The sequence below is a fragment of the Microcaecilia unicolor genome, chromosome 1, assembly GCF_901765095.1.
Source record: "Microcaecilia unicolor chromosome 1, aMicUni1.1, whole genome shotgun sequence".
NCBI lineage: Eukaryota > Metazoa > Chordata > Amphibia > Gymnophiona > Siphonopidae > Microcaecilia > Microcaecilia unicolor.
The window spans coordinates 472210892-472223568 of NC_044031.1; the positions used below are offsets into that span (position 1 = coordinate 472210892).

The 12677-nt window shown below is 40.2% G+C and overlaps 1 protein-coding gene across 2 annotated transcripts in view; it reads right to left on the reverse strand.

Annotated features, from left to right (window-relative positions):
- SS18 (SS18 subunit of BAF chromatin remodeling complex) overlaps window positions 1-12677 on the reverse strand; it is a 184834-nt gene that overhangs the window by 51175 nt on the left and 120982 nt on the right. Inside the window, exons 8-9 of one of the 2 annotated variants that reach the window (XM_030213670.1) lie at window positions 4779-4871; window positions 3959-4078 (exon numbers count right to left, since the gene is read on the reverse strand). In XM_030213670.1, the coding sequence (XP_030069530.1) occupies window positions 3959-4078; window positions 4779-4871 (213 nt within the window). The remainder of the gene's footprint in view (window positions 1-3958; window positions 4079-4778; window positions 4872-12677) is intronic. The other variant, XM_030213676.1, reaches the window with a different exon arrangement.

Below are 12677 nucleotides of genomic sequence, written 5' to 3' on the forward strand. Positions count from 1 at the left end.
GAAGCCACTGCTTGCCTTGGGACTAGTAGCATGGAATGTTGCTACTAATTGGGTTTCTGCCAGGTACTTGTGACCTGGATTAACAACAGCTGGAAGCAGGATACTGGGCTAGATGGACCACTGGTCTGAACAAGTATGACTATTCTTATGTTCTTATGAATTTGAAGATTGTATACGAGTCAGATGATCATTAATCCCATTGATCAAAAGTTATAAGGGGCCAGTGGTTTGCACACTATAATGACACTGCATACTACTTGGAAAACACAGCTCTACACTAACAATAGTCATTTTACTATTTAGAGGACCATCAGTGTCATGTTTGTAGTTATCTTCTCCGATGACAATATGCAGTTCTGGAAAGCACAATCTCTAGAAAGACATATAAGGAGAAAAGATAATTCAGAGGAAAGCTATCAAAAAATAGTAAGGTGATCCAAAGAACTAAGCATGCAACCCAGTTCTTTAGATCAGGCCATAGCACTTCAGCAAAGGAAATGCAGATTTAAATTCACATCCACTGAGGCTGGAAAGGCATGGTGCACAGCAAAAGTAGTGTGCTCAAACCCAGGGAAAGAGAGAGGATAAAACGTGCATCTTGGAGAAGTCTGACTTCAGGCTGGTGAGGAGTTCCCGGAGTTGCCAAGAGTGGGGGGGGGGGGGGGGGGTGTCTATACCCTTCCTGCTCTTCAGAATTTTCCCTCAGAAACACAACAGGTTATAGTGTAGGTAGGGGTTAAAAACAATTAAACTGTCAACTGGTGGCAATGGGGCCTGCAGCAGCCCTTGGCTTTACTTAGACATCTCCCTCCCTCCCCCCCCCCCATCTGTGGTTCTTTTTAACTCCTTCCTCCCTCCTCTACCAAATACTCAGTGCTGTCACCCGTACAGCATAGGCAGCTGCTGGCTTCTCCAGTCAATGGCTAGAAGGGCTCAGGCAGCAGTCCCTAGCATCAGAACAGTGATGAGCCATTGTTCTAACTGATCCTGTGGCAACCTTGGGACGGGAGCACTTTTCATGAAGAAATAGCTGATTCTAGCTCTTCACAATTCAGTGATCTGGTACAGTTTTCCCTCATTGATATGTGGAGAAACATGTCTTTGTGTCATGCTTCTAGTTTTCTCATTTGATTTTTTTTTTTTTTACTACATTGTTTTCATAATGCTCAGCCTGGCCCAGAAGTGCAACTGAGGTGGGATGGAGTGTCTGAATACAGCCATTTCAATGAGGAGATCATGTTGGAGGGGAGTCCAAGGCTAGGGAAAAGAATTCTAGGAAAAACTAAAGCTGAGAACACTGGAGCACAGCTACAGTTGACGCTGTACACATATTAGGGGGAAGCACATCAGCACACTTATTAGAGAAGCACATCAGTTGTCGGAAGTTTTGCATGAATATCAAAATGCAACTAAGAAAATCTAAATAAATGGGTATGCACAAGAGAAAGGAAGACTGTATACAATATTCAAATATTTCAAAATGTTAAAATACAGAAGATGAAAATTTAACGGAAAAAAAATTCTAGAACAAGGGTTCATGATAGCAGATTTGAAGATGGTAGATTTGAGATTATGAGAAAGCATCTTCAAAGAAACATAAGAATAGCCATACTGGGTCAGACCAATGGTCTATATAGCCCAATATTCTGATTCCAACAGTGACCAATCCAGGGCACAAGTACCTACTGTAACAGAAACCCAAATAGTAGCAATATTCCATACTACCAATCCCAGGACAAGCAGTAGCTTCTCCATGTCTGTCTCAATAGCAGACTATGGACTTTTCCTCCAGGATCTTTAAACCCAGATACGTTAATCACTGTTACCACATCCCCCAGCACAAGTTACAGAAAAAATATTTCCTCTTATTTGTTTTAAAAGTATTTACATGTAACGTCATTTAGTGTCCCCTAGTTTTTGTACTTTAAAAAAAAGTGTAAAAAAATCGATTCACTTCTACTCATTCTACACCATTCAAGACTTTATAGACCTCAATTATATCTCCCCTCAGCCATCTTTTTTCCAAGCTGAAGAGCCTTAACCTCTTTAGCCTTTCTTCATTTTGGTTGCTCTTCTTTGAACCTTTTCTAATTCCGCTATATTTTCTTTGAGATATGGCAACCAGAACTGAATACAATACGCAAGGTGAGGTCGCACCATGGAGCAATACATAGGCATTTTAGTATTCTTGGTCTTATATACCATCACTTTCCTAATAATTCCTAGCATCCTGTTTGTTTTTTGGCCACCGCCACACACTAGGCAGAAGATTTCAGCATATTTTCGACAACAAACTTTCTTGGGTGCTGAACCCCAAGGTGGACCCTAGCATCAGGTAACTATGATTCAAATTATGCTTCCCAATGTGCATCGCTTTGCATTTGCCTCCATTAAATTTCATCTGCCATTTGGATGCCCAGTCTTCCATTTTTCTAAGGTCTTCCTGTAAGTTTTCACAGTCCGCATGCGTTTTAACAACCTTGAACAGTTTTGTGTCATCTGGAAGTGTGACTGCTGAATGCAACAGCCTGTCAATGGAGGAAACAGAGCTCAAGCAAGCATAAGAAAAGCACAGCGGATCCTAAGCAATGAGTAACCATGGGTGAAATGAGAACTGCAACAGGACATTAAAGAGGAGACAAAAGAGAGCTTTTGGTGTCATAACTACTATCATACTGTTATATTTCTATGTCTACAAGCCGTAAAGCCCGTAAAAACAGGCAACATTTTTGTTGTGAAAAATGTAATGAAATAGCCAAAGCAAGAAATGAGAGTGGATGTCTACAGTACACTTTTATATACTACGTTCTTTGTGTAAACAGAATTTGAACCTTGTTATTCTTAGGCTTATTTGATTTCCCATGTCCCTTATTGTTCTAATAGTGAGAGAGAGAGAAAGAAAGTGTGTATACATCTGTCTGAAAGAGACAGAGAGAGTTGAGAGAGAGAGCGCTGCTAGGAGTCCCTCTGACAGTGGAGGTTCAGTTCTCATTGTAGCCAGTTGTTTGAGACAGCAAAGCAGGGCTCATTTTTGAGTTGCCTGCCCCCCTCCCCCATACATCTTCCTGTAATCTATATGGGGTATGGTGCAGTATTGTTGGACTTCAAGGACTTCACTGTATGTGTGTTGTGGGTGAGCGACATCCCTTATGGTTGTAATTATATTTTATGTGTGTGTGTGTGTGTGAGATAGAGATGTGCCTCTGATCCATTGCCAGAGTCAGCTGACTCGCGCTTTCGTTGTTCAAATTCGGCGGGCGCTTTTTGGCCGCACCCAGTAGTGGCTGCAGTTGAAAAGTGCGAGCCAGCGTCAGAGGTACTGGGTGCATTTGAACAGGAAAAGCGTGAGTCAGCCGAAGGGGCGGAACATCGACTCCGCATTTGAACAGCGAAAGTGCGAGTCAGCCGAAGAGGCGGGACAGCTACAGCGGCAATGACACGTTGGTCAGAGCTGAGACCTGCTGTGTTTGGCGCATGCGCAGCACGATTGGAGGCACGAGGCTCAGAACTCAGACCTGCTGTATTCGGCACATGCGCAGCACGTTTCAAGGCACATCAGTCAGAGCTTGCGGTGTCAACCTCGTGGGGTTGGAGGGGTGGTAGCGGCGGCGTAGTGGGTGTAATGACGCATGCGCAGAACAGCTGCGCTGTTCTGTGCATGCACGGCAGGTCGGGAGAGACCTGAGAAGTGACATGTACGGCACGTCAGTCAAAGCTCATTTATATAGTAGGATATTTTAACTTACTTTTGCACAGTGAGAGAAGGAGCAGCTTAATGGTTAGTACAGTGGCCTGAAAACCATGGGAACTGGATTCAATTCCCACCGCAGCTCCTTGTGACTCATGCAAGTCACTTAACCCTCCATCACCCCAAGTACAAAATAATTACCTGTACACAACACACAAATAGCTTTGATTGTAACCACAGAAATGTGGTATTCGAAACCTCATCACTTACCATAACCCTGTTGCTGCCCTGGATAGCCTTGCTGGCCTGGGTACTGCTGCTGCTGTGGTGGGTAGCCCTGTTGTTGAGGCGCTCCTTGATAGGCATCCTGCTGACCATACTGTGAATTTCCTGCAAGGTGATTGGAGGATAGAAAAGGCTCATTAAAAAAAAATGAAATTGCCATTTCACATGCCTAGTGAAATGCACAACCAACACCACAAGAAAAATGAAAATGGGAAAAAAAGCAATCAATTTTAGAAGTTAAACAAAAACTGAAGGAATTCGGCCAGACATACTGCAGTTAAAGTCAATTTTGCAAGACTGAACTACAGGACTTTCAGCATCCCTGCCAAATGAACACTACATTTACTGGAACACCACAGTGAAAAGATCATGACTATGCTAAATAAACTTAAAAAGGACAAATTAAAAAACAACTACAAGAGCACAAACTAGCTACACAAGATCAGCAAGCTGTTTCCTAAAGGCACTTATGTATATAATGCAGACGTAAAACATAACTGAACCAATAGATTTATTTTAACAGAAATTTCCCATAGAGAAATATAAGTTATTTAAAAATGTTTTAGTTATTTTACTTGCGTTAGAAATGGCAAACTGTAGTTATATGTTTTAGGTGTATCTGCAAGTGGTGTTTTTGAATGTTTAAGGTCCCCTGCAATTTCCAAGACAGCCAGCAACTAGTTTTCTAAAAGAACTTTGCATGGATATAGCAGGTTGGTTTTATACAAAAATCTTTCAATCCTGGGTAAGGGATAGGAGGAATTGATGTAGGTGTGTGTGTATGTGTGTGAAGGTATATAGATACCTCCTTCGTAGTAGTGTTGTGAGGAATCCTCATAAGGCCTATCGTAGCCTTGTTCAGGATACGACGGTTGCTGATAACCGTAATCATTATGACCTACATCAATTTAACAAGAAACAGGAAGAAACGTTAATGGCCTTACGAGTGAAACTCCCTATAAAAAAATAAAAAAATAAAAAAAAACTTAAAAACTTTCAGATAAAAAGGAAAAAAAAAAAAAAAGATTCAACTGGCAGCACAATAAAAAGACTTCTGAATGCTATAAGCCCAAGAATTATCAATATATTATTTTTCTATAGGGTGTTTACAACTGACATTCAAGAGTAGAACATACAGCAGTTTTAGAAATTGCCACAGAAATGGACGGTTTTAACTTTTTAACAGTTTGTGATGCTTAAAACAAAATATTTATTACTGATGAAAAGAAAAAAGCATTAGGCCTTTTACATGTAAATAACTAGTTTGAAGAAACAGTTACCATACTTTATCTAATACCTGCTCAGTGTGCCTCTAAATCATTAAAATAAGGTAACAGCTATGTACAATATTAGAATGGTTGAGAGCCTCACTTACCAAGGCTTTTTTCTCATTCTATATCTATAGGAAGATAAAGTTTAGTAAATCAAGCCCTGAATCAAGTCACTTGATAAACAGATGCTTCTGTATAAAATTTCCCACACATTTGACCTAAAACATAGTTCTATGACCATTCCTCTGAGAATGAGGCACAAAAATGTTCACTGACTGAGGTTGCAAGTACCAGAGGAGATTCTCTAAGCACAGAACTAGTGTGACTAAAAGTTTTATCCTGTGTTTGTTAATTGCAACCCAGTGGTATGGGAGACCATAAGTTCACCCAGCCACAACGCAGAGGGAGAGACCACATGCTACATCACTTTATGGGAATATTTTGAATAACCAGTCACTAACTTAGAATTGAAAGATGAAGATTAAATCCAGCATATGTCAACAGACCTAAGGATGTACAAGTAAAAAAACAGACATTCATCTGCTGCTTCAAAAACTATAACCTGAAATATCCACTTGAAAAGAGCTACTAAAGTTGTACGGCCATCTTTATTACAAGTCTCAAATCACTAGGAATGTAATGCAAAAGAAATTAATTTTGTTTTTAGTGTGTGCTGATTGCAAGTAGGACACAAAAAAACAAAAAAAAATCCTACAAAATTGTTTTTTTCTGCTGATTGCAAAAGATATGAAACAATAAAAGAAAATATTTCAAATGACTGAACATCTCTATAAGTTGTTCCCCATGGACAAGCAGGATGGTCAGCCATACAAGGATATCATTACCCAATGGCACCATGGATGGATTAGCTCTCCTAGAGATCAGAGACTTAGAAAAGCATTGCTCAGCGTGTGCTTGTCACCCTCAACCACGATCCCCACCCATTTCCTTTCCAGTCTGTTCTATCTGCCTAGCCAAACTGATCTTCCTGGTCTCCCAATTTCTTTTCAATTTTTCTTTTCTTTCATATTCTCCTTCTGATTCCCAAAAAATATAGACCAGAACTTCAGGAAAGAGAGGAAGACTCTCATGCTGCAGCCCAGATCTTTTGCCTCCCTTGGGTCTTCCTCTACCCAAGCCTCCATATGTGATGTTTGGCATTCAGCTCTTCAGGACCATCTTCCTCAACTCTGTGGAAATGCTCACAAAGCTACATCTGGTCCCCCTTCTACAGGTCTAGCACTAAGAGAAGAAAGGCTCTTTGCTGACCCATATGAATGATGGCCAGAGCTACATGAGACATAATGCCCCTGCATAGAAATGGGCCTTGTTCTGAGCCAACTCTCCCCAGATAGAGAACCCCCAAGAGTGCACTACCCACCACTAAGCCTTCCTCTTCTGCAGCTTTAACATATTATTCAGGCTCTACAACCCCAGAAGCTCCCCACATCTTCACTTACCTCCACTGAAGCATTTTTCTCTGCTCTTACAGTAAAAGGGACCCTTCAGACAGAAGGAAGGGAGGCACAGATTCCTACAAAGTGGCACTGCTGGCACAAAAGGCCTGCCCCAGATCCAGCACTGCTCCACATCAGATGTCTTCTGCTGCACTGACAATGCCAATAAAGGGACTAGAACAGAGTACAGGCCTCGCTGACTACTTCATGCCATGACCCTACTCATTCCATAGTTAGCGTAAATTGAGGAAAAACTCTGCACAATCGTGAGCCTGCTCCACCCCGAAGCTCCAACCAGGCTGGCATTGGGTGACAGCCCATCCTGCCACTGGGCACCACCAACTGACTACTTACCTCTCTCTCTCTGAGCAGATATATCAGGGGCAGTTTCCACATTCCTACCTGGGCCAATTTCCTAGCATGGAAAAGATTTGGGAACAGCAGAAAGGATAAGGATTTCATTTCCTGCAGCTGCTTCTGATCATTATTCAGACGGCCTCCTTGCTTGCACACCTAGGCCTCACAGTGCACACCAGCATACAATTAAAAAAAAAAAAAAAAAAAGTGGAAGTGACATCACTGGGCTGAATGGTTGCTTAAGCTTGCAGCTCCTCACTAATCCACAATGTTGATTCTGGTTTGTTCTTGGTTATGGGTATGCTTACAGTAAAGAGTACATGTGGTAGTTTGACTGTTGTTACATATATGGCTTCTAGTATAATGTTGGGATGATTCCTGTGTTGGGTCCTTCCTCAATTTCTTACTCTGACTATGGTCAGAGGGAATGCTAACAGGAGGGGGTAGGGCAGGGGGCGGGGAGGGAGAAATATTTAGGGTTTTCTCTGGTGTTACCATAGTTAAGGGTGGAAACATTGTTGGGAGCTCATTGTTTAGTGTGTTGTGCTGCATGCATATTGACTAGTATGAGTCAGCTGGTAGTTAAAGTGGTTACTATTAATATCAAAGATTTAAACTCACCATTTAAGAAGCAGTGTCTGTGGAAAGAGATCTCTAGACAACAAGCTACCAACCATCTGTTGTCTGATACAGGAGACCTGTCTTTGAAAGCGGGATATGCAACTTCTTAGTGGTCATAAACACTTTTCTATTACTGCTCTTGTCTCACATCCATATACATAAATGGGGTGAGCATACTAGTCTCTTTTACAGTTGACTATTTTTGGGCAACGTTGTGATCCACTGGGAAGGTATGTGGTGCTACAGATAGATATTCAGGGGCATTTTTATAATATTGTCTCTGTATATGCATCTAACAATAAGCAGAAAGATTGTTTTTTGTTGCACTGGAGCCTATGTTGCTTGGGATGGGGGAGGGCTTGAAGACAGTAGTGGGGATTTTAATTATAGACTCAAACACTATGTATACTACCACTACTATTAAAGAGTCCTTTATCACGAGAGAATAACTGTTCAAATACATTATTTATGCATCAAAATTCAATCTTCTTTTACCAAGAAGAAAAAGACCTCAGTGGTTCTCGTATCTCCTATAGAAAGAATATGGAAGAACCTTACAAGGTTACCGTTATCATAAGTCGTAAGAGGGGTTTTATTTCACAACGTGATAATTCCCGCTTTTACAGTGTCAATTTAACATCACCATAATTCAAACAACCAATAGGTAATGCAATTCTATTAACAGATACCTAACTAAAATGCTTAAATGTTACTAGACTTCTTATTGAACTTATCTTTAATAGAACTGTATTTGAACTATGCTCATGGGCTCTATGGAGCCATTCGTTTTTTCTAAAATTAGCTTGATCTGGATCCAACACCACAATGGTTTATCACCATGGTTCAAGAGCTAGCAACTTGCTGTGAAGATGTAATGAAATACATACACCCTAAAAAATATATATGAATTTAAATTAAATTAAACTCTCAACATTAAATAGTTGAAGGAAGAAAAAATATGAGAACCCACAGAGTTTGTTTCTACTTACAGGTTGTAAAAAACTGCCAGAAGAGCATTAACTGCTATGTTGTTGAAATGGCGTTCACTCTAAGTTACCTTTCATAAAATACACCAACCCTCTAATCTGGAAGTGAAATTACAAAAATGTGTGCCATTCAATTAGGGTATTTAAACCAATGGGCTCAATTGTTTGTAACCTGTTTATCCATTTTTGCTCAAGTTATAAAAAATTTTTTTTCCTCCCATCCCCACGTCTTATGTCAGCCTCAGCATGACCAATAACAAACCATTTCAGATCAGTAATTCTATGATTAAATGTAATGCAGTGTGTTGCCAAAGGAGCTTGCATTCTTTGACAACTCAAACAAGATCTAAGTTTGATCATCCTTGTTTTAAAAGTTCTTATTGTCTTGCCCACATAAAATTTTTGACAAGGGCAAACTATTATGCATACTACATGATCACTAGTGTAGTTAGTTTGATATTGAAGTTTATGTCTCTTGATTTAATGGATTAGCCAATTCTTTTGAATGCTTGCTTATCCCAGAAATAGTGGATTTTCCCCCAAGTACAATTTAATAATGGTCTATGGACTTTTCCTTTAGGAAGCCATCCAAACCTTTTTTAAACTCTGCTAAGCTAACCGCCTTTACCACATTCTCTAGCAACAAATTCCAGAGTTTAATTACACGTTGAGTGAAGAAAACATCTCTGATTCGTTTTAAATTTACTACTTTGTAGCTTCATCACATGCCCATACTCCAAGTATTTTTGGAAAGCGTAAACAGAAGCTGCACGTCTACCCTTTCCACTCCACTCATTATTTTATAGACTTTTAACATATCTCCCCTCAGCCGTCTTTTCTCCAAGCTGATGAGCCCTAGCCGCTTTACCCTTTCCTCATAGGAAAGTTGTCCCATCCTCTTTATCATTTTCATTGGCCTTCTCAACACCTTTTCTAATTCCACTATATCTTTTTTGAGATGCTGTGACCACAATTGAACACAATATTCGAGGTGCGGTCGCACTATGGGCCGATAGAAAGGCATTATAACATCCTCATTTTTGCTTTCTATTTCTTTCCTAACAAATACCTAACATTCTATTTGCTTTCTTAGCCGCAGCAGCACACTGAACAGAAGGTTTCAATGTATCATCGACGACACCTAGATCCCTTTCTTGGTCGGTGACTTCTAACACGAAACCCGCGATTTAACGATTTTGAATAACTTTGTGTCGTCTGCAAATTTAATTACCTCACTAGTTACTCCCATCTCTAGATCATTTACAAATATGTTAAAAAGCAGCAGTACCAACACAGACCCCTGGGAAACCCCACTAACTACCCTTCTCCATTGAGAATACTGACCATTTAACCCTACTCTCTATTTTCTATCTTTTAACCAGTTTTTAATTCACAATAGAACACTACCTCCTATCCTATGACTCTACAATTTCCTCTGGAGTCTTTCATGAGGTACTTTGTCAAACGTCTTCTGAAAATCCAGATACACAATATCAACTGGCTCACCTTTATCCACATGCTTGTTCACACCTTCAAAGAACTGTAATAGATTGGTGACGCAAGATTTCCCTTCACTAAATCCATGTTGGCTTTGTCTCATAAATCCATGCTTTTGACTATGCTCTGTAATTTTGTTCTTCATAATAGTCTCTACCATTTTGCCCGGCACCGACATCAGACTCACCGGTCTATAATTTCCCAGATCTCCTCTGGAACCTTTTTTAAACATCAGCGTTACTTTGGTCACCCTCCAATCTTCCCGTACCACACTCGATTTTAAGGATAAATTACATATTACTAACAATAGTTCCGCAAATTCATTTTTCATTTCTATCAGTACTCTGGGATGAATACCATCCGGTCCAGGAGATTTGCTACTCTTCAATTTGTAGAATTGCCCCATTACAACCTCCAGGTTTAAAGAGATTTCATTCAGATTCTCTGACTTGTAAGCTTCGAATACTATTTCTGGCACCAGTATCTCTTCCTCGATGAAGACCGAAGCAAAGAATTCATTTAATCTCTCCACTATGGCCTTGTCTTCCCCAATCGCCCCCTTTACCCCTCGGTCATCTAGCAGTCCAACCGATTCTTTTACCGGCTTCTTCCTTTTAATATACCTAAAAAAAAAATTCTATATGTGTTTTTGCCTCCAATGCAATCTTTTTTTCAAAGTCCCTTTTTGCCTTCCTTATCAGCACTTGCATAAACTTGACATTCCTTATGCTGTCTCTTATTATTTTCAGTTGGTTCCTTCTTCCATTTTTTTGAAGGATTTTCTTTTAGCTCTAATAGCTTCCTTCACCTCACTTTTTAACCATGCCGGCTGTCGTTTGGTCTTCCGTCCTCCTTTTTTACCTGATGTAAAATTTTAACCCACGCAGCCGCTCCTCTAAGTTTTTTTTTTACCATTCTTCTCATTTTATCATGGTCTCCTTTTTGAAAGTTAAACGCTAACGTATTGGATTTCCTTTGCAGACTTAAAGCTAATATCAAATCTGATCATATTATGATCACTAATCAAGCGGCCCCAGCACCATTACCTCCCGCACCAGATCTTGCACTCCACTAAGGACTAGGGCTAGAATTTTTCCTTCCCTCATATGCTCCTGTACCAGCTGCTCCATAAAGCAGTCCTTGATTTGATTAAGGACTTTTACCTCCCTAGCATGTCACGATGTTACATTTACCCAGTCAATATCAGGGTAATTGAAATCACCCATTATTATTGTGTTGCCCAGTTTCTTTGCATCCCTAATTTCCTTTAACATTTCTACATCCGTCTGTTTATCCTGGCCAGGCAGATGGTAGTACACTCCTATCACTATCCTTTTCCCCTTTACACAAGGAATTTCAATCCATAAGGATTCCAAGTTGTGTTTTGTTTCCTGCAGAATTTTCAATCTATTTGATTCAAGGCTCTCCTTAACATACAATGCTACCCCTTCACCAATTCAACCCACCCTATCATTACAATATAATTTGTACCCCGGTATGACAGTGTCCCACTGGTTATCCTCCTTCCACCAGGTCTGAGAGATGCCTATTAAATCTAATTTTTCATTTAGTGCAATATATTCTAACTCTTCCATCTTATTTCTTAGGCTTCTGGCATTCGCATACAGACATTTCAAACTATGTTTGCTGTTCCTGTTTACATCATGCTCAGTACTTGACAGCATTAATTTGCACTCTTTTGTCTGATTTTTATTTTTATTTAAGGACACCTGGAGGCATATTTTCAAAGCACTTTGGGAGGCTAAGTGCTTTGAAAATGAGCCTGCTGATCTACTACGGTCTCTTTTGCAACCTATCGGGATACCCTATCTTCCCTGTTTTGGTGATATCTTTGAAAGATACCTTATCCCGAACCATGGCACACATTTTTGTAATTTCACTTCCAGGTTAGAGGGTCGGCATCTGTTATAAAAAGTAACTTGGAGTGAACGTCATTTTAACAATATAGCACATAATGCTCACCCGACAGTTTTTTACAAGTAGAAAAACTCTGTGGGTTCTCATATTCTTTAACTATTTAATGTGGAGAGTTTAATTAAATTTAATTTAAATTCATGTATTTTTTCTAAGCTGTGTGTATTTCGTTACATCCTCACAGCAAGCTGCTAGCTCTTGAACCGCAGTAATCAACCACTGTGGTATCGGATCCAGATCAAGCTAATTTTAGCAAAATGGATGGCTCCATAGAGCCCATGAACACAGTTTTTTTTTTCTTTCATTTGTACCCTGCCCTTTCCCACTCATGGCAGGCTCAATGCGGATTACATGGGGCAATGGAGGGTTAAGTGACTTGCCCAGAGTCACAAGGAGTTGCCTGTGCCTGAGGTGGGAATCAAACTCAGTTCCTCAGTTCCCCAGGACCAAAGTCCACCACCCTAACCACTAGGCCACTCAGTTCAAATACAGTTCTGCTAAAGAAAGGTTCAATAAGAAGTCTAGCATCATTTAAGTATTTTAGCTAGGCAGCTGTTAATAGAATTGCAGTACTTACTGG